Raw genomic sequence first — 27,692 nt, 5'->3', positions numbered from 1 at the left:
TCTGTTCTGGAGGTCATATCTGGAGTACTGTGTTCAGTTCTGGAGGCTTACCTCAGATGTTGTGTCCTGTTCTGGAGGTCATATCTGGAGTACTGTGTCCAGTTCTGGAGGCCGCCCTCGGATGTTTTGTTCTGTTCTTGAGGTCGTATCTGGAGTACTTTGTTCAGTTCTGGAGGCCTCCCTCGGATGTTGTGTTCTGTTCTAGAGGTTGTATCTTGAGTACTGGGTTCAGTTCTGGAGGCCGCCCTCGGATGTTGTGTTCTGTTCTAGAGGTTGTATCTGGAGTACTGGGTTCAGTTCTCGAGGCCACCCTCGGATGTTGTGTTCTGTTCTAGAGGTTGTATCTGGAGTACTTTGTTCAATTCTGGAGGCCGCCATCGGATGTTGTGTTCTGGTCTAGAGGTTGTATCTTGAGTACTGGGTTCAGTTCTGGAGGCCACCCTCGGATGTTGTGTTCTGTTCTAGAGGTTGTATCTGGAGTACTGGGTTCAGTTCTGGAGGCCGCCCTCGGATGTTGTGTTCTGTTCTAGAGGTTGTATCTGGAGTACTGGGTTCAGTTCTCGAGGCCACCCTAGGATGTTGTGTTCTGTTCTAGAGGTTGTATCTGGAGTACTGGGTTCAGTTCTGGAGGCCGCCCTCGGATGTTGTGTTCTGTTCTAGAGGTTGCATCTAGAGTAACGTGTCCAGTTCTGGAGGCTGCCCTCGGATGTTGTGTTCTGTTCTAGTGGTTGTATCTGGAGTACTGGGTTCAGTTCTGGAGGCCGCCCTCGGATGTTGTGTTCTGTTCTAGAGGTTGCATCTGGAGTACTGGGTTCAGTTCTGGAGGCCGCCCTCGGATGTTGTGTTCTGTTCTAGAGGTTGCATCTGGAGTACTGTGTCCAGTTCTGGAGGCCGCCCTCGGATGTTGTGTTCTGTTCTAGTGGTTGTATCTGGAGTACTGGGTTCAGTTCTGGAGGCCGCCCTCGGATGTTGTGTTCTGTTCTAGAGTTTGCATCTGGAGTACTGTGTCCAGTTCTGGAGGCCGCCCTCGGATGTTGTGTTCTGTTCTAGTGGTTGTATCTGGAGTACTGTGTCCAGTTCTGGAGGCCGCCCTCGGATGTTGTGTTCTGTTCTAGAGGTCGTATCTGGAGTACTGGGTTCAGTTCTGGAGACCGCCCTCGGATGTTGTGTTCTGTTCTAGTGGTTGTATCTGGACTACTGGGTTCAGTTCTGGAGGCCACCCTCGGATGTTGTGTTCTGTTCTAGAGGTTGTATCTGGAGTACTGTGTCCAGTTCTGGAGGCCGCCCTCGGATGTTGTGTTCTGTTCTGGAGGTTGTATCTGGAGTACTGTGTCTAATTCTGGAGGCCACCCTCGGATGTTGTGTACTGTTCTGGAGGTTGTATCTGGAGTACTGTGTCCAGTTCAGGAGGCCGAACTCAGATGTTGTGTTCTGTTCTAGAGGTCATTTCTGGAATATTGTGTCCAATTCTGGAGGCCACCCTCGGATGTTGTGTTCTGTTCTAGTGGTTGTATCTGGAGTACTGTGTCCAGTTCTGGAGCCGCCCTCGGATGTTGTGTTCTGTTCTAGTGGTTGTATCTGGAGTACTGTGTCCAGTTCTGGAGGCCGCCATCCGATGTTGTGTTCTGTTCTTGAGGTCGTATCTGGAGTACTGGGTTCAGTTCTGGAGGCCGCCCTCGGATGTTGTGTTCTGTTCTAGTGGTTGTATCTGGAGTACTGTGTCCAGTTCTGGAGGCCGCCATCGGATGTTGTGTTCTGGTCTAGAGGTTGTATCTGGAGTACTGGGTTCAGTTCTGGAGGCCGCCCTCGGATGTTGTGTTCTGTTCTAGAGGTTGTATCTGGAGTACTGGGTTCAGTTCTGGAGGCCGCCCTCAGATGTTGTGTTCTGTTCTAGTGGTTGTATCTGGAGTACTGGGTTCAGTTCTGGAGGCCGCCCTCGGATGTTTTGTTCTGTTCTTGAGGTCGTATCTGGAGTACTTTGTTCAATTGTGGAGGCCACCCTCGGATGTTGTGTTCTGTTCTAGTGGTTGTATCTGGAGTACTGTGTCCAGTTCTGGAGGCCGCCCTCGGATGTTGTGTTCTGTTCTAGTGGTTGTATCTGGAGTACTGTGTCCAGTTCTGGAGGCCGCCATCGGATGTTGTGTTCTGTTCTTGAGGTCGTATCTGGAGTACTGGGTTCAGTTCTGGAGGCCGCCCTCGGATGTTGTGTTCTATTCTAGTGGTTGAATCTGGAGTACTGTGTCCAGTTCTGGAGGCCGCCATCGGATGTTGTGTTCTGGTCTAGAGGTTGTATCTGGAGTACTGGGTTCAGTTCTGGAGGCCGCCCTCGGATGTTGTGTTCTGTTCTAGTGGTTGTATTTGGAGTACTGTGTCCAGTTCTGGAGGCTGTCCTTGGATGTTGTGTTCTGTTCTAGAGGTTGTATCTGGAGTACTGGGTTCAGTTCTGGAGGCCGCCCTTGGATGTTGTGTTCTGTTCTTGAGGTCGTATCTGGAGTACTGGGTTCAGTTCTGGAGGCCGCCCTCGGATGTTGTGTTCTGTTCAGTGGTTGTATCTGGAGTACTGTGTCCAGTACTGGAGGCCGCCATCGGATGTTGTGTTCTGTTCTAGAGGTTGTATCTGGAGTACTGTGTCCAGTTCTGGAGGCCGCCCTCGGATGTTGTGTCCTGTTCTAGAGGTTGTATCTGGAGCAGAGTGTCCACTTCTGGAGGCCGCCCTCGGATGTTGTGTTCTGTTCTAGAGGTCGTATCTGGAGTATTGGGTTCAGCTCTCAAGGCCACCTCCGAACGGCTGTGTTTTGTTCTAAAGGACAACCAGGTCCAGTTCTAAAGTCCATGCCTGGAGCCTGGTCCAGTTCTGGCGGCCACATCGAGAACAATAAAGCTGATAATGCAAGGCTCCAACTGGAGCTCACACAGGGTGAAGGTGTCAAACGTAGTCAACAGAAAGCTCTCTGTGTTTGTTTACATGTCTTCCAGCTAAAGCAGCAAAGATAAGTCTTTAGAAATATGGACTGCTGGCTTGATTAATATATTGATTAAAAGAAAGCGTTGCTTCTGCGCAGCTGGTCCTGACTCCTCACTCGACCTATCAGTGCTCGCTGGCTTCTGTCATGCCCAGTCAGGCTCTGATAGTCCACATTATGAAAATGGGGTGACCCAGTGGTCATGGACCTGGGTTTAATGTGGTACCAAAGACAATGGTCCTAGACCTAATTATGTAGATGAAACAAATCACAACCCACAATAATTATTTGACAAATTATTTCCTGAGCCCATACCCTGTTGGCTCATAGTAATTGATACAATCAGTCTATCAAAGTGCAACAACCAAGGAATTATTTGATTTACAACACGTTTTGTTCCATCATTTTTAACACAACACTATCAGCCTGATTCATCAAAGTCCCGTTTTGCGAGCCCCTAATAGCGATTCATAACGAATCGCTATTAAGGACTTGCAAAACGGGATTCATGTAGGAATTGCAAAAAATATTGCGATTCCTACATGTTCCTTATTTGCGATTAGCTAATTGCTAATCGCTAATAAGGAATCACTCCCCATGCATTCCTATGGGCCTACAGGCCCATAGGAATGCATGGGGAGTGATTCCTTATTTGCGATTAGCAATTAGCTAATCGCAAATAAGGATGCGATTTCAAGGGTGCAGGGGTGTCCAAAGGATACCCTGTAGCACCCCTGAAATGTAATCTACATTGGTGTTGCGCACACACATGTCCAAAGGACATGTGTGTGTGTAACATGCAACTTAGAAAAATGCATTTAAATGCATTTTTCTAAGTTTTTGCTATTTACCACGAGGTCTGACCTCTCGGTAAATAGCGGCCCAAAATTGCAATTTCGCAATTTTAAAATGATTCATGAATTGCATTTAAGGAATCTCAAATAGAGATTCCTTAAATGCAATTCTTCGCAAATGTGCGAATTCTTTAATAGCGAATTTTGCATTTGGGATGATGAATCCCAAATGCAAAAATTGCGCTCGCAAAAGGCAAGATTCTGAGAATATGGCCCTTTGCAAGTGCAATTTAGCTTGATGAATCAGGCTGTATATTCTTTACTGCAATTGACAAAATTGGACAGAAAGGGGAAATGGAGAGGTTGCTCCAAGGAAACGTGCAGAATGAGGGGAGGCTCTAGTGTGGGAAGGGTGAATAGAATTCAGATAGTGTGGTAAAGGAAATGGTTAAAATTGTTCATTCATTAGACGGATCGATAATTCTCAGTCTTTTTTCTACCTTTTGTCTTTGGTACCACATCTGATAGTCCACAGCCTGGACAGTATTGAACATTAATGATCTGTGTCTTCTGTAGTCTCCCATCTCTTCTTCCGCCTCCATGAGTCCTCTCCTCCACCATGGCTTGTGGTTCCTCCAATATTGCACCCCTTTCTTCCAAAATCCACACACTTTTTGCCTATCCTCTCCTGACTCCCTGTCTCTCCCTTGACTTTTGTTCTTCGACCCCTGAGTCCATTTCTCTCTCTTGAGGTTTATTCACCCGCTCCTGACTTTCTGTCTCTCCCTTTCTCTTCATCCTCTCCTGACTCCCTGGGGCATATTAGCAAGGGCAATATCGCCACTTTTTCCCGCTAAAGCGACAATATTTTTATCGCCCTATCAGCAAGCTGTCTCTAACAGCAGTTAGTAAGAGCTTTGAGGCGATAGCTACAGATTTGGGGCCAGCTTTGCATGTCAGCGATTTTTATCAGTAGTGACATGCAAAGTGGGCGTACCCAACCCGTTAGCGACTGAAAACAGTCGCTAACACAGCTATCGCCTATTAGCAAGGTGCGATTATCGCTATAATCTAACGCCTGCTAAAAACATGACTTACCTGTTTATCCAATGGGAGGTGGATCTTCAGGTTAAGCCCACATTGGCGTTAATGCGTGAATATCGCTGGATTTCCAGCGATATTCACGCATTTCGCCACTATCGCTGGATATTTTAGCACAATCGAGAAAAACGTTGCTAATAGCAGGTTTTCTCCGCTAACATATCCAGCGATAGGCAGCGATTAAAAAAAATGCGCTAAGCGCATTTAGCGACAAATATCGCTATTTCTTGCTAATAGGCCCCCCTGTTTCTTGTTTGACTTTTCTTCATCCTCTCCTGTCTCTCCCTCCCCCTTTCACTCTCTACTTCCCCTGTCTCTTCCCATACTTACCCCAACTCCTCCTCATCATATCTTCCTCTCTCCCACCAGGGATCCTCCGTGTTCGTGATAATCACAAAGATGATTCTGACAGAAAACCAGGTGCAAGGCTACTGTCCTGAGGTAAGTGAGGGCGGAGGGAGGAGCGAGGCAGGCGTAAAACCAGGCGGTGCAGGGGTAAGAGTACCAATGAACCTCGTGCGGCGAGCGCCTTGAAGGGTAGAGGGAGCTATCACCGCAGGGGTGTCTCAACCTGCTGGGGATGTTGTAGTTTGCAGAGCACCATTGACATGTGTCCAGGGAGTTCTCTAAGATTATATGTGGGTATTTACAGACCCCATCTCGCTGTAGCATTAGAGGTACCAGTGAAGACAAGCGGGTAAGGTACCCCAGATGGGGCCCATTCCCCCAGCTTCTGGGTAACTCTAACGCGTCTCTCCATATGAGGGGTGCAGTCGCTGTCACTTCTTGGGGAGCAGATGTGCCCCCCCAGACTTGGTTCCTCAGCGTCTTCCAGAGGTGTAGTAATGGCGGTCCTCATTAGACCTGTCTCAGGATCCAGGGTCACCGCGATGAGCCCTGTCTGGTCTTTTCCTACTTCCACATGATGGATCCCAGCCTGGCTCTGCAGATGCACCGCAGATCTTGGTCTGAAATGCCAGGCACTGTGGTGTCTGGGCAGTAACCAGTAGGTTCTGTTGTGTGTTGGCAGTAACAAGCAGGTACTGCGGTGTGTTGGCGGTAACCACCAGGTACTGCGGTGTGTTGGCTGTAACCACCAGGTAACACGGTGTGTTGGCGGTAACCACCAGGTAACACGGTGTGTTGGCGGTAACCACCAGGTACCACGGTGTGTTGGCTGTAACCACCAGGTAACGCGGTGTGTTGGCGGTAACCACCAGGTAACGCGGTGTGTTGGCTGTAACCACCAGGTAACGCGGTGTGTTGGCGGTAACCAGCAGGTAACGCGGTGTGTTGGCGGTAACCAGCAGTCACCACAGTATTTTGGCGGTAAAGACTCTGCTACACATCTCAGATCTTCCAGATGGGCAGGTCCACTGTCCCTCTTCCTGAAGTCTTGTCGTCTGCATCTGGAAGGACCTGGGTCAGCTTCCCTTTCAATACCTGTTCCTTTCCTTGCAGACAGAGGTGAAGTATGCCTGCACCAGTGACGAGAAATGCAAGAGCTTTTCATCTGGGACAACAGGAAACGGTGAGGGCTGGTGACCGGAAGAGCCTCTCGGCTCCTTCTCTGAACACTCAGCCTCTTCCTTGGCCAGAGGTCCCTCTCCAGCTGCCCTTGCTTGTCTCTCTTTAACTCCATCTCCAGTCACAGGGCCCGATTCACAGAACTAACTTAAGACAAAATCCTAAACTTACTACCATTTTGGTATTCACAGAAGGCACTTACTCATTTTGGTATTCACAGAAGGCACTTACTCATTTAGGTATTCACAGAAGTTAGGACTCCTAAATGCCTTCTGTGAATACCGAAAGTCTTAAAGTTAGGATTTTTCTCAGTTTAGGAGTAGTAAAGTTAGGAGTCCTAACCTCTGTGAATACCGAAATGGTAGTACGTTTAGGATTTTGTCTTAAGTTAGTTCTGTGAATCGGGCCCACTGTCATCATCCTCTTCTCATTCATGTTTGTCTCCCTACTCTCTGTTTGCCTGTGTCTCAGCATCCTGCGTGGTTTGACATGCATTTAGGTGTATTTGTAAGTGCATGCTCAGCATCACAGTCATTGTAGTGACTGCGTTGTAAAGGTACATTGTGGTTGTGGCTGTGTGGTAAAGGCTGTTTCCCACATACAAGTGTATTTTTGAATGGACGCTCACTTTGAGTGCTGTATTTGACATGGATGCAGTTGTATGTGTGAGTGCACACTCACCTCGATGGATGGCCTTTGGTACTGTGGTCGGATAGTATTACCCAGCTCTGTGGTATTTAGTTTATTGCCAGGTGAGAGCAGTAGGCCTCACAAGTGTGCAAGGTGTGCGTGCACAAAAAAGAGCAGGGATGCTCACAGAGAAGGCCAAAACATGTTGGCACAGAAACTAAGGGTATAATTGAATAATTGCAACCAATAGAACCCACAAATGTCTAGTTTTATCCATACCCAGGGACCCTACTAATAAAGTAAAACCTTTGTATATACCTTGAGGTATTTTTAATACATCACTTTTCTGGAGAATCATTATCCACTTTGTTTATCTAAGAACTCCCACTTCCACCTATGGTTGAGTCCACCCTGGCAGTACCACCTTACCAGGGTGTTGATAGGCGCCGATGATGAAGCATGTCACGATAAGTGAGTGAGGCGTCTACTCCAATATCTTTGGATACCCCCTAACTATTTAGAACAAAGCAGAGGTAACACCTGACATCCTGACACAATAGGGAACCCGATGTTTCCCCATAAGAATCTCTGATTATTCAGTTGCTCGTGGTGTGTGTGAGTAATCTCAGGCTGTTTATGTCTTATCTCTGTCCTGTTTATTCTCAGGTCGCGTCTCTCTTATCTGTGCACTGTTTAATCTCAGGCTGTGTTTCTCATATCTGTGTCCTGTTTAATCTCAGGCTGTGTGTCTCTTCTCTGTTTAACCTCAGGCTGTGTCTCTCTTCTCTGTTTAACCTCAGGCTGTGTCTCTCGTATATGTGTCCTGTTTAATCTCAGGCTGTGTATCTCTTCTCTGTTTAATCTCAGGCTGTGTCTCTCGTATATGTGTCCTGTTTAATCTCAGGCTGTGTCTCTCTTCTCTGTTTAATCTCAGGCTGTGTCTCTCTTCTCTGTTTAATCTCAGGCTGTGTATCTCTTCTCTGTTTAACCTCAGGCTGTGTCTCTCTTCTCTGTTTAACCTCAGGCTGTGTCTCTCTTCTCTGTTTAACCTCAGGCTGTGTTTCTCATATCTGTGTCCTGTTTAATCTCAGGCTGTGTCTCTCTTCTCTGTTTAATCTCAGGCTGTGTATCTCTTCTCTGTTTAACCTCAGGCTGTGTCTCTCTTCTCTGTTTAACCTCAGGCTGTGTCTCTCTTCTCTGTTTAACCTCAGGCTGTGTCTCTCTTCTCTGTTTCACCTCAGGCTGTGTTTCTCATATCTGTGTCCTGTTTAATCTCAGGCTGTGTCTCTCGTATATGTGTCCTGTTTAATCTCAGGCTGTGTCTCTCTTCTCTGTTTAATCTCAGGCTGTGTCTCTCGTATATGTGTCCTGTTTAATCTCAGGCTGTGTCTCTCTTCTCTGTTTAATCTCAGGCTGTGTCTCTCGTATATGTGTCCTGTTTAATCTCAGGCTGTGTCTCTCGTATATGTGTCCTGTTTAATCTCAGGCTGTGTATCTCTTCTCTGTTTAATCTCAGGCTGTGTCTCTCGTATATGTGTCCTGTTTAATCTCAGGCTGTGTCTCTCTTCTCTGTTTAATCTCAGGCTGTGTATCTCTTCTCTGTTTAACCTCAGGCTGTGTCTCTCTTCTCTGTTTAACCTCAGGCTGTGTCTCTCTTCTCTGTTTAACCTCAGGCTGTGTTTCTCATATCTGTGTCCTGTTTAGTCTCAGGCTGTGTCTCTCGTATATGTGTCCTGTTTAATCTCAGGCTGTGTATCTCTTCTCTGTTTAATCTCAGGCTGTGTCTCTCGTATATGTGTCCTGTTTAATCTCAGGCTGTGTCTCTCTTCTCTGTTTAATCTCAGGCTGTGTCTCTCTTCTCTGTTTAATCTCAGGCTGTGTATCTCTTCTCTGTTTAACCTCAGGCTGTGTCTCTCTTCTCTGTTTAACCTCAGGCTGTGTCTCTCTTCTCTGTTTAACCTCAGGCTGTGTTTCTCATATCTGTGTCCTGTTTAATCTCAGGCTGTGTCTCTCTTCTCTGTTTAACCTCAGGCTGTGTCTCTCTTCTCTGTTTAACCTCAGGCTGTGTCTCTCGTATATGTGTCCTGTTTAATCTCAGGCTGTGTCTCTCTTCTCTGTTTAATCTCAGGCTGTGTATCTCTTCTCTGTTTAACCTCAGGCTGTGTCTCTCTTCTCTGTTTAACCTCAGGCTGTGTCTCTCTTCTCTGTTTAACCTCAGGCTGTGTTTCTCATATCTGTGTCCTGTTTAATCTCAGGCTGTGTCTCTCGTATATGTGTCCTGTTTAATCTCAGGCTGTGTCTCTCTTCTCTGTTTAATCTCAGACTGTGTCTCTCGTATATGTGTCCTGTTTAATCTCAGGCTGTGTCTCTCTTCTCTGTTTAATCTCAGGCTGTGTCTCTCGTATATGTGTCCTGTTTAATCTCAGGCTGTGTCTCTCGTATATGTGTCCTGTTTAATCTCAGGCTGTGTATCTCTTCTCTGTTTAATCTCAGGCTGTGTCTCTCGTATATGTGTCCTGTTTAATCTCAGGCTGTGTATCTCTTCTCTGTTTAACCTCAGGCTGTGTCTCTCTCATCTGTGTTTTTTTAATCTCAGGCTGTGTCTCTCTCGTCTGTGTCCTGTTTAATCTCAGGCAGTGTACCCCACGTGTGCCCTCTTTAATCTCAGACAGCGCCTACACTTTTTGTCTCCTGTTCAGCATCAGACTCTGTTTCCTCTGCTTGTATCCTGTATGAGCTCATTCTTTCTCTCCTGCCTGTCTCCTGTTTTAATTCCAGGCTATGTCTCTCCTGGCTGTGTCCTATCTTACCTCTGTCTGTGGCCCCCTTCATGCCTAACTGCTGACTTTGCTTCTCTCTCTCCACAGGGTACCTGACTGGCCGTTGTGTGAACTTCAGCCCCAAGTTCCGGACTTGTGAGATTCAGGGCTGGTGCCCCACTGAGATGGACACCGTTGGCGCGTGAGTGTCTCAGTGCAGAGAGTACCTTGTGAGTCCTCCAAAGGGTGACTCTCCAGAGGTTCTCCTGATGCTCTGGGGAACCACTTCAGACATCATCTCCAGCACCTGTCTCTTCTACATGGTCAGGTGTAACTGTAGTGGGTGTCTCCTCAGGGTGATCAGGTGTGCTCCATGAGAAAGGTGTTGTCAGGGCTTCTCTCCAGATCATCAGGACGGTGCCATCAGGGCGGAGCTGCAGGCCCGAGTCCAGGTGCGCAGGTGTGCTCTATAGAACAGGATCTGCAATAGATGGTCAGGTGTACTTTAAAGGACAGTAACCGTAGTGGTCGTCTCTTCCGGGAGATCAGGTGTGCTCCATAAGGCAGGTGCTGCCAGGGCAATCTCTCCAAATCACCAGGAGTGTGCCATCGGGGAGGAGCTGTAGCGCCGCGTCTAAATGCGCACTATAGAACAGGATCTGCAGTAGATCATATGCATTCCATCAGAGAGGAGCTGCCTTGGTTGTCTCCTCCAGGTTATGAGGTGTAGCTTACAGGACAGGATCTGTCCTAGCAGTCTTCTCTAGAAAATCAGGTCCTCTCCATCAGAGAGGAGCTTTCTTGGTTGTCTTCTCCAGGTTTGAGGTGTCGTCTACAAGACAGAGTCTACCCTAGCAGTCTTCTCCAAGTATTGAGGTGCTCTCCATCAGAGAGGAGCTTTCTTGGTTGTCTTCTCCAGGTTTGAGGTGTCGTCTACAGGACAGAGTCTACCCTAGCAGCCTTCTCTAAGTATTGAGGTGCTCTCCATCAGAGAGGAGCTTCCTTGGTTGTCTTCTCCAGGTTTGAGGTGTCGTCTACTGGACAAAGTCTACACCCGCAACTTTCTCCAGGTAAAAATCAAGGTGCTCTTCATCAGAGAGGAGCTTTCTTGGTCGTCTTCTCCAGGTTTGAGGTGTCGTCTACAGGACAGAGTCTACCCTAGCAGTCTTCTCCAAGTATTGAGGTGCTCTCCATCAGAGAGGAGCTTTCTTGGTCGTCTTCTCCAGGTTTGAGGTGTCGTCTACAGGACAGAGTCTACCCTAGCAGTCTTCTCCAAGTATTGAGGTGCTCTCCATCAGAGAGGAGCTTCCTTGGTTGTCTTCTCCAGGTTATGAGGTGTAGTCTACAGGACAGGGTCTGCCCTCGCAGTCTTCTCTTGGTAATCAGGTGCTGCCCATCAGGGAGTAGCTGGTGTTATTGTCTCCTCCGCTCCTCCAGCTGATCAGGTGTACTCTGTAGGGCAGAGTCTCCTCCAGGTGAGCTCTATCAGGGAGGAGCTGCCATGGTTGCTTCCTCGTAGTGATCAGGTCTACTCTATAGGAGAGTGTTGGACCCGGCCTCGTGGCGTGGTCCTGCTCCTCCCCGCATGGCGGGCCCTGGACCGCAACAACCCCTGGCCTCCTCGACGAACCTCCCTCTCCAACCCTCAACGAGAGCCGCCACTCCTGGCGACCCCCGGCTCTCCCCCTCGGGAACGCGGCGACCCCTACTCGCCCTACTCTGCTGGGCTGGCCCCTAACCTGGCCCGCCATCTCAGGCCCGACTCCACCTTGGGCCTTCCACCTCATGACCACGTGGCCTCGGCCTGACCTCGGCCGCGGCCTCAGCGAAGCCCTGACATCGAGGCTCCAAGATCCGACCAGGGGGTAAAACGGCCACTCGACGAATCAAGGAGGAGGAGAGTTTCGATGGCCCTCCAGCCGTCCCTGGACGCCTGGTTTCGATCGCCCTCCGGACTCCCTGGGCGCTAGCTCCACCCCCCTGCTGGGTGTCTGGACACCCTCATCCCGGCCCCTCTGACCCCCAGGCGTGAGGGTCCGGACATCAAAGACCTCCAGACCTATATCTGGGGCAGCTCTGGAACAAGTCAGCAGTTGTATCCTGGAGTTGAGAGCCCTGCTGACGCTGTCGCGGCTGACCCCGAGAAGAACTCACTGCTCTGATCCCTGAAACCATCTTGGAGTCCTGCTGGCGCTGCCGCGACCCAACCTCGCTGAAACCATCTTTGGAGTCCTGCTGGCGCTGCCGCGGCCCAACCTCGCTGAAACCATCTTTGGAGTCCTGCTGGCGCTGCCGCGGCCCAACCTCGCTGAAACCCTCTTTGGAGTCCTGCTCGCGCTGCCGCGGCCCAACCTCACTGAAACCATCTCTGGAGTCCTGCTGGCGCTGCCGCGCCCAACCTCGCTGAAACCACCTTTGGAGTCCTGCTGGCGCTGCCGCGTCCCAACCTCGCTGAAACTATCTTTGGCGTCCTGCTGACGCTTACGCGGCCCGACCTTACGGAACCCCCCAGCTCGAGGATTGAGAGCTGTGCGTAGGGTATCCCCGTACCAGGCTGGTACTAAGACTGTCCCGCTACCCCTTTCCCCCCAGAACCAAGACTTTATGGATCCCTCGATCCGCTTGTACATACTGCCGAGAGAACCAATCTTTACTGTTGATAAAGACCCTAAGAAGTTATCCTTTTGTGTGGTGTACCTTTGTAGTGGTGTGATTGCTCTGCTGTTACGATTCGAGGAGAGGACCCTCTCCCAGGAGGACTCTCTACAAACGCTCGGCCATCTCCCGAAGGAGAGGGGGGTCCAGGGGTGGTCAGTCAGACATCTTCTGCCACCCCGGGGACCGCCTTTCTAACATTGGTGGCAGGCGGTGCGATCCGAGCCAACGCAAATCGTACAGAGAGTGACTCGCCCACTACTGACCGAAACACACCGCGACCATGACTACCAAAGAAAACAGACCGACCGCAGAGTTCCAGAAGGAACGGTTGGAAGTGTATAACCATAAAGAATTGAAACAATTCTGCAAGGATCTGGGCATCGCTACCACTGGAATAAGCACCAAGGCAGATTTCAAGTTGGCCCTACAAACATGGGTGGAGGCAGGAGAGACGCCACCCCAGGGCGAAGAAAACACGGCCCCCGATGTGCCCCGAGAAAACCTCGCAACTACAGCAGAGGAAATAAACACCAACGTCGACACGGGCCTCTCCCACGAAGACGCCCGCGAACAAGAAAGGAGCCGGCTCCACGAATTGGAGCTCGCCCGACTCCGTCTGGACGGAGAGCTGCAGCTAGCAGAGAAGAAGATAGCCCTTGAGCAACTACGGCTGCAGGGAGAATTGGAGGAGAAACGGAAACAGAGAGACTTATAGGAGAAGAAGCTCACGTTCGAGCACGAACGTGGCTTAAAAGAACTTGAGATCAAGGCCACAACGAGTGAGGCCAGCGCCTCCGGGAACCGGGGCCCGCCTCCGCCGGCGGACACGAAGGTCCACATCCCCAAAGATGTCGTCAAAGAATACTATAAAAACGACGACATCCAACAATGGTTTAAGGCCTACGAGGTAGCCATGGCCTCTCATCGAATACCCCAAAAAGACTGGGGTGCTGGCTTGTGGGGAAGTTCGTCAACGAAGGGAGAGACGCCCTGCTAGAACTCCCCAACGCCGAGATGACCTCGTACGAGCATATGAAAGCCGCCCTCCTTACTCGCTATGGACTCACCCCTGAGATGTACCGGCAGCGATTCCGAGACTGTAAGAAACTCCCCGGTACTACATGGGTGGAGTACGTGAACTTCTATAGTAGAGCTCTAGAGGGGTGGATCAAAGGCAGCCAGGTCACCACCTACGAGCAGCTGGTCAACCTCATCGTATGGGAGCACCTCTCCAACAACTGTTTTATCGAACTCCGGCAGCATCTCCTCGACAGCAAGCTGACCGAGCCACGGAAACTCGCCATCGAGGCCGATCGGTGGGTGAGCACCCGGGTCCCCCGGAGCCCGATGGGAGACTACGGCCGAGGTCCCCCGGGGAACCACCGCCCACGAGGCGGCGGAGGAGGCCAAACCAGGACCAGGGACTCCCCCGCAGGACCGCTCCCGACCCCCACTTCGCCGTCCCTGGCCAGAAGAGGGACCCCCCCAGCACGGCCGGGGCCCCGCCCGAACTTTACCGCCAACAGATGCCAGCGGCCCGGTCACTATGCCAATGACCCCCTCTGCCCGATGAACCAACGACCCGGCCCCACCGGTCCTCCTAATCGCCAGATCGCTGCCGCCGCCCTGGGAGAAGAGAGGGGCGAAGAAGAAAGCTACGACCACGACCAGACCGAGTGGGAGCCCGCCGCTATGTCCCTGGTATGTCTAGGCGAAAGAGACATGATACCCCGGGCAACACTCAAAAGTACTGCAAATGGGTCACCATTAATGGAAGCCCTCCGCGACACCGGAGCCAGCGTAACGGCCGTCCGAGGCCACTTGGTGACCCCTGACCATATCCTGCCCAATGCGCTGTGCCCAGTACGGTCGGCGGACAATTCAGAGAGCCTGTGCCAGATGGCCCGCATCCCCTACGAGTGGGGGGGGTGTCGGACCTGCTGAAAGTGACCGTCCGGGACGATGCCCCCGTGGACTGCCTCCTCGGGAACGACCTGGAAAGTTCCCCCTGGGCCCACGTCGAGCGGAGAGAGCATCTGGGGATGCTCGGCCTTCCCGAGTGGGTCTGTGCGACCACCCGATCCATGGCCGCCCGGGCCACAGCCCCGGCGGAAGCTGCCCCGACTGAAGAACCGGAGTGGCCCGCGCCTCCGCCGCCCGTCGTATCCGAAGACGCCGATCAGGAGCCCGACCCACCGGGGCCCAACAGTGAGGAAATAGCTGAGCTCGGCAACCTCCCGGAACTAGCCCAATGGCGCCAAGAAGGTGGCCCCACGCGAGAACAGTTCCGGCAGGAGCAGAGAACCTGCCCCTTCCTCGAGGGAATTCGACAGCAAGCCGCCACTCAAGCCGCCAGAGACCCGTCGGGGTCCCACTGGGTCTATTGGGATCATGATCTCCTCTACAGCGAACAAAAGATTGCCGAACTGGGGGCCGGCCGGGTGCTGGTGGTCTGCCTCCGGTTCAGAGACTTCCTCCTGAACCTGGCACACGATGTGCCCCTCGCCGGGCACCTGGGGCAGGACAAAACATACAGCCGCCTGTTAACCCATTTCTACTGGCCAAAAATGAGAAACGATGTGCACAATCATTGCCGGACGTGCCCCACCTGCCAAGCCAGCGGGAAGAGTGGAGGGAAGCACAAGGCCCCCCTCCAACCCTTCCCAGTCGTCAACACCCCTTTCGAGCGGGTGGGAATAGACATTGTGGGGCCTCTGGAGCCTCGCACCTCCCAAGGGCACCGGTTTATTCTCATCCTGGTAGACCATGCCACCCGCTATCCCGAAGCCATCCCCCTCCGGACTGTGACGGCCCCCGTGGTGGGCCGGGCACTGATGGGGATCTTCTCCCACGTGGGCTTCACTCGAGAGGTCGTCAGTGACCGGGGTACGAACTTTATTTCCCGATACATGAAGTCCCTGTGGCAACAGTGCGGGTCACGTATAAATTCACGACCCCCTACCACCCCCAAGGGAATGGATTGGTGGAGCGCTTCAATAGAACTCTCAAGGGGATGATCATGGGCCTGGAGGAGCCCTTGCGACGCCAATGGGACGTGCTGCTGCCCTGCCTCCTCTTCGCCTATCGGGAAGTTCCTCAGAAGTCCCTGGGGTTCAGCCCCTTTGAACTATTGTACGGACACCCCGTCCGGGGTCCCCTCAGCCTGGTCAAAGAAGGCTGGGAGGCGGCAGTCAAAGATGCTCCCCCCGACGTCTACCGATACCTCCTGACCCTCGGAAATCAAACTCGGAAGTCCTGGGAACTTCCCGAAGCCAACCTCGAGGCCAGCCAAGAGGAGATGAAACGCTGGTACGACCAAAACGCCTCTTCCATCGAGTTCGAACCGGGCCAACAGGTCTGGGTCATGTCCCCGGTCGAACTCTGTGCCCTCCAGGACAAATGGACGGGGCCCTTCAAGGTGGTGGAGCGTAAGGGTCCTGTCACCTACCTGGTGGACATGGAATCCCCCAGGAACCCCCTCAGGGTCCTTCACACCAACTGGCTTAAGCCTCACTTTGTCCGGACCGAACTCAGCCTGCTGATGGCTACGGATGGTGGGGCCGAAGACGACTCTGAGCCCCTACCGGACCTCCTGAGCACCTCCGAGAAGGACGGCTCCATCAAGGGGGTCACCCTCTCCTCCACCCTGACCCCAGAACAGCGCCAGGACTGCCAATAACTGCTGGGTCAGTTCACAGACTTGTTTTCACTCACCCCCGGAGTCACCCAGTGGTGCATCCACGATGTCGACACCGACACCGACGCCTGTGCGACACCGGGCCTACAGAGTTCACGACCGAGTCCGGACCTGCATCCAATCGGAGGTCTCCAAGATGTTGGCTCTGGGGGTAGTCGAACCCTCTGACAGTCCGTGGGCCAGTCCGGTCGTCCTGGCCCCCAAAGCCGCCGCCCCTGGCGCCGCTCCCGAACTGCGATTTTGTGTAGACTACCGGGGGTTGAACGCCGTCACCCGGACCGATGCCCACCCCATTCCACGGGTCGATGAACTGATCGATCGCCTGGCAGCGGCCCGCTACCTGAGCACATTCGACCTAACCTCCGGTTACTGGCAGATCGGACTCACCCCGGGCGCCCAAGAGCGCTCCGCTTTCTCAACCCCCAATGGCCACTACCACTTCAGGGTGATGCCCTTCCGGATGAAGAACGCCCCCGCCACGTTCCAGAGGCTGGTGAATAAGGTGCTGGCGGGGCTAGAAGGGTTCAGCGCCGCCTACCTGGATGATATTGCGGTGTACAGCCTCCACTGGGCCGAGCACCTCAAGCACCTCCGACCGGCCGGACTGACAATAAAAGCAAGCAAGTGCCAGATAGGCCAAGGTTCCGTGACCTATCTGGGACACCAAGTGGGGAGCGGCCATGTGGCTCCCCTCCAACTCAAGATCGACGCCATTATGGCCGGGGAGCCGCCGGTCACCCAGACAGCAGTCACAGCCTTCCTGGGGCTCACTGGGTATTACCGGCGCTTTGTGAAGAATTATGGGAGCATTGTTGGCCCCCTCACCGAACTCACTTCCAAGAGGCAGCCCCTGAGTGTCAGGCCGCCTTTGAGACCCTAAAAACAGCGATGTGTACCGCCCCCGTGCTCCAAGCCCCCGACTACAGCCGGGAATTCATGGTACAGACAGACGCCTCGGAGCATGGTGTCAGGGCGGTCCTTTCCCAACTCAACGCCGAAGGAGTTGACCAGCCTGTGGCCTTCATCAGCCGACATCTGCTGGCCCGAGAACAACGCTGGAGCACCATTGAACGAGAGGCCTTCGCCGTGGTGTGGGCCCTCAAGAAACTCCCACCTTATCTCTTCGGCACCCACTTCCGGGTGCAAACGGACCACCGGCCCTTGCGGTGGTTGATGCAAATGCGAGGAGAAAATCCAAAGTTGCTGCGATGGTCCATCTCCCTCCAAGGGATGGACTTCACTGTGGAACACCGCCCCGGCAACGACCATGCCAACCCCGACGGCCTGTTCCGCTTCTTCCGCCTCGACGAGGAGAACCCCCAAGGAAATGGGTGACTCTCCCCGCCTTCAGCTGGTGGGGGCGTGTGTTGGACCCGGCCTCGTGGCGTGGTCCTGCTCCTCCCCGCATGGCGGGCCCTGGACCGCAACAAACCCTGGCCTCCTCGATGAACCTCCCTCTCCAACCCTCAACGAGAGCCGCCACTCCTGGCGACCCCCGGCTCTCCCCCTCGGGAACGCGGCGACCCCTACTTGCCCTACTCTGCTGGGCTGGCCCCTAACCTGGCCCGCCATCTCAGGCCCGACTCCACCTTAGGCCTTCCACGTCATGACCACGTGGCCTCGGCCCGACCTCGGCCTCAGCGAAGTCCCGACATCGAGGCTCCAAGATCCGACCAGGGGGTAAAACGGCCACTCGACGAATCAAGGAGGAGGAGTTTCGATGGCCCTCCAGCCGTCCCTGGACGCCTGGTTTCGATCGCCCTCCGGACTCCCTGGGCGCTGGCTCCACCCCCCTGCTGGGTGTCTGGACACCCTCATCCCGGCCCCTCTGACCCCCAGGCGTGAGGGTCCGGACATCAAAGACCTCCAGACCTATATCTGGGGCAGCTCTGGAACAAGTCGTCAGTTGTATCCTGGAGTCGAGAGCCCTGCTGACGCTGTCGCGGCTGACCCCGGGAAGAACTCACTGCTCTGATCCCTGAAACCATCTTGGAGTCCTGCTGGCGCTGCCGCGGCCCAACCTCGCTGAAACCATCTTTGGAGTCCTGCTGGCGCTGCCGCAGCCCAACCTCGCTGAAACCACCTTTGGAGTCCTGCTGGCGCTGCAGCGGCCCGACCTTACGGAACCCCCCAGCTCGAGGATTGAGAGCTGTGATTTAGGTATCCCCGTACCAGGCTGGTACTAAGACTGTCCCGCTACCCCTTTCCCCCCAGAACCAAGACTTTACGGATCCCTCGATCCGCTTGTACATACTGCCGAGCGAACCAATCTTTACTGTTGATAAAGACCCTAAGAAGTTATCCTTTTGTGTGGTGTACCTTTGTAGTGGTGTGATTGCTCTGCTGTTACGATTCGAGGAGAGGACCCTCTCCCAGGAGGCCTCTCTGCAAACGCTCGGCCATCTCCCGAAGGAGAGGGGGGTCCAGGGGTGGTCAGTCAGACATCTTCTTCCGCCCCGGGGACCGCCTTTCTAACAGAGAGGGTCTGTCAGTCTCCTCCAGAAGAAAAAGTGTCTTACACCAGACAGGAGCAGCAGTAGCTGTCTCGCACACATAATCTGGTGTTGTCGGTGAAAAGGCGGTTCAGTGGTTGTCGCCTCAAGATGATTTGGCATTCTGGAATGAGCTGTTGTACCGTGTCACACCTTGTGACAGTCGTGTCTCGTCTTCATCCAAGGAGACACAGTTTTGAAGAGCGATGGTGAAGGGACAAGGGGTAATACCAAAATAGCTTTTTAAAAAAAAAAATATTGTTAACCGAAATATCACCTTTCTATACTAAGAAAAAGAATGACAAAAAGATCATGTCCAGAATATTGTGGAAGAGATTATTGTCAACAATAAATGTAAACTTTAAAGCAATATATTTGAGATATTTTAGAGTGAAACTCATTATAATATAAACGAAATCGTTTTTATTAATTACTTCACTATGCATATATATATATATATATATATATATATATATATTTACAAGCATACATATATGTATTTCAATGTATATGTATACCATATTTTGTTATGTAATTTATTTCCCATGCTATTCCTCTATAAACCCATTAACCCACTACATTTTAAATTACCAATTTAACTTAAAAATAAACTTTTTTTAAATTCCAACATTATTTAAAAAAAATTAAACAATTATACTATTAATATCCCAAACTTACATTCATGTTTTAACTAACATATGTACAAATAATGTAAAACAATACTTTTATAGCTACATTTAGGTAAATTATATTGAAGAAAACAGGATTAAGTAAAACAATATTAAATAGCGATAAAGCAATATTTTTGACAACGAAATTCTGTGACACAATGTTTTTTTTTTTAAACAATATTCTTGATGTGATTTTGAGGTACTGTGATATTTGAAACTCAGTTTTTTATCCAATCACCAATTTCTATTTTGTCTGTAAGCCTTCACACTGTTCTCACAGATCTTCTTGTCCATAGCCTTCATTTTTTTATTTTACAGAGTTTTATATAGAGCAAACTAGACCCAAATCGGGTATCAGAGCACTTTACATAGCACCCGCTGCATTACATGAGGACACATTCATTTTATTGTTAGGCAGCGGGAGATTAAGTGATTTGCCCAGAATCACAGGATGTTCAGCGTCAATGCCGAGACTCGAACCCAGTTCCCCAGATTCAAGGCCGACCGCCCTAGCCGTTAAGCCAACTCATCTCCCCAAATTCATGTGGTGCCACAGTGCTGCTCACCCTGAAGTAAAATGTGGTCTCCCTCCTCCTGTATAACGCTGTATAACGCTGGAGTCACAGTGGTGCTCTCACTTCTCTTCACTATCATGCTCTGGTATGTGTTGGGTATTTAATTTCCTGCATTTCTACTGATGCCGATGTTTGCAGAATGCTGGCACAGTGTATTCCTTCTTGAAATCTTTTCTGAGAATTCCCTCAATGGCACTCACTGCCTACCGTCGGTTGCCAGTGGTATATTCTAGTCTGGATTAAACTCCATCACCAAGTATTGGATTCCAGCATAGAATAATCCTGGAGCTATGGGCTCAAACTTATGTGCATAAGATTTGTGGAGTGCCTATGGGTTTGAGAGAATATCTTGAGAAAGACCTAAAGAAAGTGTGGGTATGATAGAAGAAATAGAGAGATTGGAGAGGTTGACTCCTGTGATCCATGATCACATGTTGAATGGCACACTGAGGATGTGTGTGGACTTGCGTGATTAGAACCACACCATTTGTGTAGATAGCCAGCCACTCCTGGGCATTATCAAAATGCTGAACACATTGAAGTGGGCCATGAAGTTTACAGAACTGGATATGTCAGTGGACTGTTCTCAAATCGAGTTGTGCAAAGATTCTCAGCATATGATGTCCTTTCACTGTAGGTGGGGCATGTCATTATAAAAGAATGGCCTTTGATTTTCCATGGGTGTTAGCCAACTTCCATAAAGTAATGAAAGTTCTGTTTGTGAAAGTTTTTGGACATGTCTATTTCCATAACAATATATTTGCCTACAGGGATAAAAAAGACTGACAGGCTGATGAAAGGCAGATGCATTCCTTCCTCTTCTCTTCCATGCTCTAATCTCACAGTGTTGCTCTCTCTTTACTCTTCTCTCCAATGCTCTGGCTGTGGGATCACAAGGCTGTTTGCCCTGCTGTAACCTGTGCTGCCCCTCCTCTTGCATTGCATGTGGAGGTGTCACAGGGATGCTTTCTCTCACCGAGCCGGACTGGGTGTTTATTACCGAGACGTGGGCCAGAGACTGCTCTTGTCCCGTTCTGGTGGAGGCAATCCCTTCCACATATGCGTTTTGCAGATTAAAGAGGGTAGGCAGAATGGGTGGGGGCTTGGACGTTTTGTATAAAGATGTTTATTCTTGTCCCACCGAGCCGCTCACAACGGGGCTGGTTCACAGAACTAACTTAAGACAAAATCCTAAACTTACTACTTTTGGTATTCACAGAAGTTAGGATTTTGTCTCAAGTTTGTCTTAAGACAGACTTAATATAGACTTAAGACAAACTTAAGACAAAATCCTAACTTCTGTGAATACCAAAAGTAGTACGTTTAGAATTTTGTCTTAAGTTAGTTCTGTGAATCAGGCCCAAAGTGTCTTGATCCGTACCAGGCATTATATTTTTTGTTAAAAGTTCATCTGACTGAAAGTTTTACTGGTATTGTGATCTACCGCCAACCTGGACCGAGAGCGTTGTTTAGCCAGGATTTTAGCAACCTCATAGAACCTTACCTGGCAAGATCCAATCTCACCCTTCTGGGTGATTTTAATTTTCACCTGGATAGGACCCTATGCAAGGAAACACACATGTTTCTAGAAACTATGAATTGTTGTGGTCTACCCTAATTGGTTATGAGCCCTACCCATATAGCAGACCATATACTAGATGGCATTTTTTCTAATAATTCCCGGATTATGGTAACAGAATCTATACTACTCTCCTGATCAGACCATTATTCCATTCCTTTCAACTTCCAGATCCCGGTATCTTATAAAGCTCTAAATAAGAAAAATAAAATGGAGAAGAGAAACCTCAGTCGTATCAGCAATGTGGCTCTTCTTAACGCACTTAATAACCATCAATGGCTCCCCCATTCTGATGCTAATTTGGCAGCCACAGATTTTTCTAACTGAATTGAAGTAGCCATGGACAGCCTAGCTCCGCTTAAGGAGCACAATGCGGCTAGAAAAATGCCCTCTGCCCCCTGGTTTTCTGATAAGCTGAGAAAAGTCAGACAATCCTGCTGCCATCAGGAAAGGATCTGGCGTCTAGACCTCAACCCTGCGGGAAGAGACTTGCAGAAACAAAGACTAAGGGAATATAAAACCACCATCATAGAGGAAAAAGTATTATTTTATTCCCAGGTTACAGAATCCCTAAGATCTTCTAGGGAGATTTTTAATGTAATTAAGTCTCTTTCCTCCCTCTCAGTCCCTGTCCACACTGACTCCTCCCAGGAGCTTTATGACAGAATTGCTAGTTTTTTTCCGTTCTAAGATCACGGAAATATATTCCTCCTTGGAAACTCTTAATGCTGGGACCCCTAAATTAGTCTCTGCCAACAGCCCCCTTTCTTTTTATAATGCAGTAACTCTGGCGGAGGCAGGCAATTTACTTACCCCCCCTCCTCCGTCACAAGAAGACACGGGCCGCCTGTTAGGTGGAATTACATCCCCCTCCCCGTTAAAGTCCTCTCCACTGGAGATTATGAAACTAGGGAGGGAGGTTATTGTACCCACATCACCTCAGTACTTAATGTAGCTATTTCATCCGGGAAGTACCCTACCTCCTGGAAGACTGCGGTCGTCAAACCTCTCTTAAAAAAGCCCTCTCTAGACTCTGTAAAAAATGACCGCCCCCTCTCCCTATTACCCGTCCCAGCTAAAATTCTGGAGAAACATCTGAATTCTCGCCTTAGCTCCTATCTGGGGGAATATCAGCTGCTCGATGGCTCTCTGCGCGGTTTTAGAAGGGATCATAGCACGTGAACGGCGTTAACCTCCGTACTCAACAACATCCACGTTCAGATTGACGCTGGTCACACCACGCTATTGATTCTTCTTGACCTTACGGCAGCCTTCGACACGATATACCCCCTGTGATTGGTGGATCACCTTAAGGAAATGGGGGTTGGGGGTCTGGCCCTTAAGCTCCTCACCTCGGGCCCGATTCACAGAATGAACTTACTGCTATTTTAGTATTCACAGAATGCACTTACTACTTTTGGTATTCACAGAAGTTAGGATTTTGTCTTAAGTTTGACAGACTTAAGATAGACCTGCTTTCCATCCTCTACCCTTTCATTCTCTTTATCACAATTCTGGCCACCACCATTCCAATTTCTGCTTTCCCACCTCTTCTTTTTCATGCTCTGAGGTCACAGCAGTGCTTTACCAGCTCTAACTCTTTCTTTCCCGTCTCTTCTCTTCCAGGCCTATCATGGTGGAAGCTGAAAACTTCACCATCTTCATCAAGAACAGCATCCGTTTCCCGCTCTTCGACTTTGAAAAGTGAGTCCTTCGAAAACTCTGCACCATCTCAGTCAGCTGTCCCTCACATTGCACTAATATCTCTGGTTCAGGATGTAAACAGCAGAGCTATCAATAGATTTACACTAAACGTATTAGGTGAGGATGCAGACAGCAGACCTACATCTTGGTGACTCTAATCCTATCTGGTTCAACACATGGAGAGCATGGGTTTAAATAGCAGAGGTGTCCATAAAGGTTTACTAATCTCACTTGTTCAGGACAGAACGGAGTTTGTGCCTCAGATAGCAGAGCCGTGCCTCAGGGTGTACAGATCCTCCAGCTCATGCCTCTGAGAGCAGAGTGATGCCTCAGGAGGTACAGATCCTCCAGCTCATGCCTCCGAGAGCAGAGTGATGCCTCAGGATGTACAGATCCTCCAGCTCATGCCTCATACAGTAGAGTGAGGCCTCAGGATATACTGATCCTCCACCTCATGCCTCAGACAGCAGAGTGATGCCTCAGACTGTACAGATCCTCCAGCTCATGCCTCAGACACTACAGTCATGCCTCAGGATGTTCGGATCCTCCAGCTCATGCCTCAGACAGTAGAGCGATGCCTGAGGATGTACAGATCCTCCAGCTCATGCCTCAGACTGTACAGATCCTCCAACTCATGCCTCAGACAGCAGACTGATGCCTCAGGGTGTACAGATCCTCCAGCTCATGCCTCAGACAGTAGAGTGATGCCTCAGGATGTACAGATCCTCCACCTCATGCCTCAGACAGTAGAGTGATGCCTCAGACTGTACAGATCCTCCAACTCATGCCTCATTCATCAGGACCAACAATGAAATTAAAACTACTGCACCAAGTGAATTTAATAAAGTGAAAGAAATCACCGGGAGAACAAGAAAGTGAACATTGTCACCTGAAAGCTCCGGGTGCCCTTACAGTCTGGGTTAATCCCTCAATCTGTAAGGTAGACTGGCCTCACCCCACCTGGCAGCGGCTCAGGGGAAGATGAAGCACCGCTCTCTCCGTCGGTACTTCGGGGCCGGCGTCCTGATGAATGCAAAGACACAAAAGTCGCTTATTTGCAGAAACTAGTCGACCATTTCTCACCCCAGGCCGTCCACCTAACTTGACAGTCTTGGGTCATATCGATTTTTAACGTTGGTATGTCAGGCACACACCGAATAAATTCTTGTTAAGTGCCTTTGTTCAAACCAATTTTAACGCACTCCCAGTTTGGTTTCTTCACCCTCTCACTCCTTTCTACACTGCACACCCCAGTCCCATGTTTGTGTCCACTCATTAACATCGAGTGGCATACCTCACTGTCTTTGCCACCATCCACTTAGGAACCCCCTTACCACCGGGTTGACCTTTGTGTGTGGCACCGATTTTCTCAGACGGGTGGTACGGATAAAATCCCAAATGATGAAGGGCGGATCCGTGTGGTGACTGATGGGTATTTCTCGCATCCTGCTGAGAACTTCTGTGGTATGTCACTGTGGTCTTATGGTTGTGGTTGACCTGTTGTTAATTTTGGGCACTTTATTTTGAGACCCTCTGTTACTTCTGTTGTTTATAGGTTCTTGGGGATTGTACTCAGAGCTTGGTCTTTAAACTCCCCTAAGGTCCCCCCCTACCGTAGTGTTTTTTGATTATTTTTTTTTTTTTTCTTCTGGTCACCACCTTGGTTCTGGGGTTTCTGCTTAATCCTTGTTCTGACCCATTTGTCTGCCTTCTTTCCCAATTCTTGGGGAGAGGTCAGATCAGAGTCAATAAGGTATTGATGCAACAGCTGGTTTGTACAGTTATTAAGGATCTGTTCTCTCATCATAAGATTGTACAATCCTGTATAGTCTGAAACTTTACTTCCCTGCAACCAACCCTCCAAAGCCTTAGTGGCACATTCAACGAAATCAGTCCAGTCTTGAGTCTGTGCTTTTTGGGTGTCTCTGAACAACAACCTGTATTGCTCAGTGGTTAGGCCATACCCTTCAATAAGAGCACTCTTCAAAACAGAGTAGTTTTTGGCATCCTCAGGTCAAACTGTGAGGAGCCTGTCCCTCCCTTTCTCAGAAAAGGAGTACCACAAAATTGCAGCCCACTGTTCCTCAGGAACCTGCTGTACCATGCAGGCTCTCTCAAGAGCAGTCATCCATTTGTGGATGTCATCCCCTTCTTTGAAGGGGGCCACAATTTTAGTCAGGTTTCTATTGTCATAGGCCCTGTCTTTTTCTCTTGGAAAATTGCTGCCACCAGTGACATCTAAGCCACTTAATTTCTGCTCTCTTGCCAAGGCAAGTTTAGCTTGAGCTAAGGTAAGCTTAGCTTGACTCAGGGCTACCTCCTCTCTCTCTATCTGGAGTCTGACAGCCCTCATCCTAGCCCTATGCTCAGCTTTCTGAGAAGCAGTCATGCCTCTCTCTGATTCTCTGGAGGCACTAGAAATATGAGAGTCCCCTGAGGGAGATCTCACTCTTCTGTTGCCTGGGAGAATAAGATGGTGGGTTCTGGGGAGGTGCTGGCCCTCTCCATTCCCCAGTAGGTCCAAGTTGGCCTGGCTAAGCCTGGCAACTGGAACCTGGCTACCCTGTTCCTGAACTTCTAAGTCCTCAACATCTGAGTCCTCATCTAAGTCATCATCATCCTCCTCTTCAGGGGGATCAGTTACAGGGGGGTTCCCTCCATTTCCTGTTTCTAGGGAAGCTTGCTTCGCCTTGTCTAAGTCATCCTGTTCTAGGATTTCTACCAGGATTAGGCAGGTGGGGCTTCTGCCCCTTTTTAACCCTCTTGCTTTGCACAAGGCAATCAAGTCTCTACGGGTTAACTTGTCATATCCAAAAGTTGCCTGGGTAGGGTCAACTGTCGCAGGATTAGACCCTGAGGCCTTTCCTGTGTCAGACATGGTTACTAGTGAGGTGTAAGTGGTGCACTTACCTACACTAAGTGTTTTCCTACTGTACCTTGCTAGTGAGTTGTAGTCAGGGTGTGCTAATCCCTTTAATCTACAACTACTAAGTTCAGTAGAACTTAATATGCTAAGCTTTTGATTTATATGTACCTAGAGGTACTTGATGTGATCTTTCAATTTGATATAAAGATTGCAATGGTAAAACAACAGCAAGCTCAAATCCGCACCGCTGCTCACCAATGTGAGAAGTTGGCCTGGTAGGGGATGTTTCCAATTCTGGAACCACCTACTACCTGACCAAACAATCCCTTATGGTGTCTGGTTGTAAGTCAACCTTATTAGACAAGCTATCCTAGGGGTAGCATGGACTAAGCAGCCTAAAGGCTTAACTTAAGAGGTCGTGTTAAGCGAGCTGTTTTACCACATACAATCCTGTAATACCAAATGAAAGGACACCACACAAGTATATATTATAAAAATATATGTGTTTATTACTAAAAACAATCCCCAGTATTCTTTATGAATAAAGGGGCACAAGCGTTAAATCAAAAGCACTGTTTAAACATACAAAGTTGCACAATTATGGATGAGGGCAGGGGGCCACTCAAACCATATACTAAACAAGTGGTATAAGAGATGTCACTCGAGCAGTGGTTAGGCCTAGGGCCTAGGGAATCGCTGGGAGCAGTCAGGACAAGCAATGCTGAAGTCGGGAATGGCCCTCGGGATTCGGGAGATGTGCGGAAAGCGCACGCACGCACCAATGTTAACCAATAGTGCGTAAAAGTTGTAAAGTTAAAGTTAAAGGACACTTCCGCTGAACCTAGAGGAACAAAACTTAACACACAGACCCTAGAGGTGTGCACCAGTGTGGGAACACCGGCGGAGCAAAGTTACCTCACCCACAGGAAGTGGATGCACAGGGTCGAAGTGGCGTCGGGTTTTGACTCGCAGGCTCTTGGTGCTTGAAGCTGAAAGGGCTGCAGGCGGGTTAAAGATGAAGTGTCCGGTGGAGTCCAAGGGTGGACCCAAGTTGTAGAGTACCTGAAAGCAGAGGGGACAGAGTCTGGGTCACTCAGCAGTGACCAGGGTGGAACCAGGACGGAACCAGGCAATGTCGGGCGCAATCAGGTGGTCGTCGAGGAGCTTTTCTCCGCTGTCACGTGGGCTCTGGGGTATCTGCGACGTCCAGGAGCAGGTCACGATCTGTCCCACGCAGGCTCTCACCGTCGGTGCAGTCGGCTTCAAGTTTGGAGCAAACAAGCCTTGGCAAGAGCAATCCACGCGGGATCGGAAGATTGCTTTTCACTCAGACCAGGAAGGTCAGAGTCGGGGCTCCTTTTCAGGGGAGCTAGTGTGGATCTGGAGCAACTAGATTCACGAGTCTTCTTAGTTAGTTCGTCGGCACAGGGACCACTAGCCAGCTGGCAAGTGACCGGGCCAACGCGGTGAGCCAAATAGAGCCAAAGGGCCCCACGCAGCACTCGTCGAGTGTGGAGGGCTGAACTTCGGCTCAGGAGTAGCTCAGGGTGGGGGCTTCTCAAACCCCGGTGCACAGCTTTGAGGGTCACTCGTGGGCTGCACGGTCAGCGTCTCGTGGTCAATTCAAGATGGCGTGCCCCACGCTTCCGGTCGCCTCCACGGGTCTCAGCTTTGCA

General features: G+C 50.3%; 1 protein-coding gene across 1 annotated transcript in view; it reads left to right on the top strand.

The window, feature by feature from the left end:
* P2RX3 (purinergic receptor P2X 3) overlaps positions 1–27,692 on the top strand; it is a 366,171-nt gene that overhangs the window by 209,505 nt on the left and 128,974 nt on the right. The window contains exons 3-6 of the mRNA XM_078674358.1: positions 5,228–5,299; positions 6,320–6,389; positions 9,883–9,976; positions 23,073–23,150. Coding sequence (XP_078530484.1) covers positions 5,228–5,299; positions 6,320–6,389; positions 9,883–9,976; positions 23,073–23,150 — 314 coding nt within the window. The remainder of the gene's footprint in view (positions 1–5,227; positions 5,300–6,319; positions 6,390–9,882; positions 9,977–23,072; positions 23,151–27,692) is intronic.

Source organism: Lissotriton helveticus, chromosome 1_1 (assembly GCF_964261635.1).
Source record: "Lissotriton helveticus chromosome 1_1, aLisHel1.1, whole genome shotgun sequence".
Lineage (NCBI taxonomy): Eukaryota > Metazoa > Chordata > Amphibia > Caudata > Salamandridae > Lissotriton > Lissotriton helveticus.
This window is presented reverse-complemented; position numbering and strand designations above follow the sequence as displayed.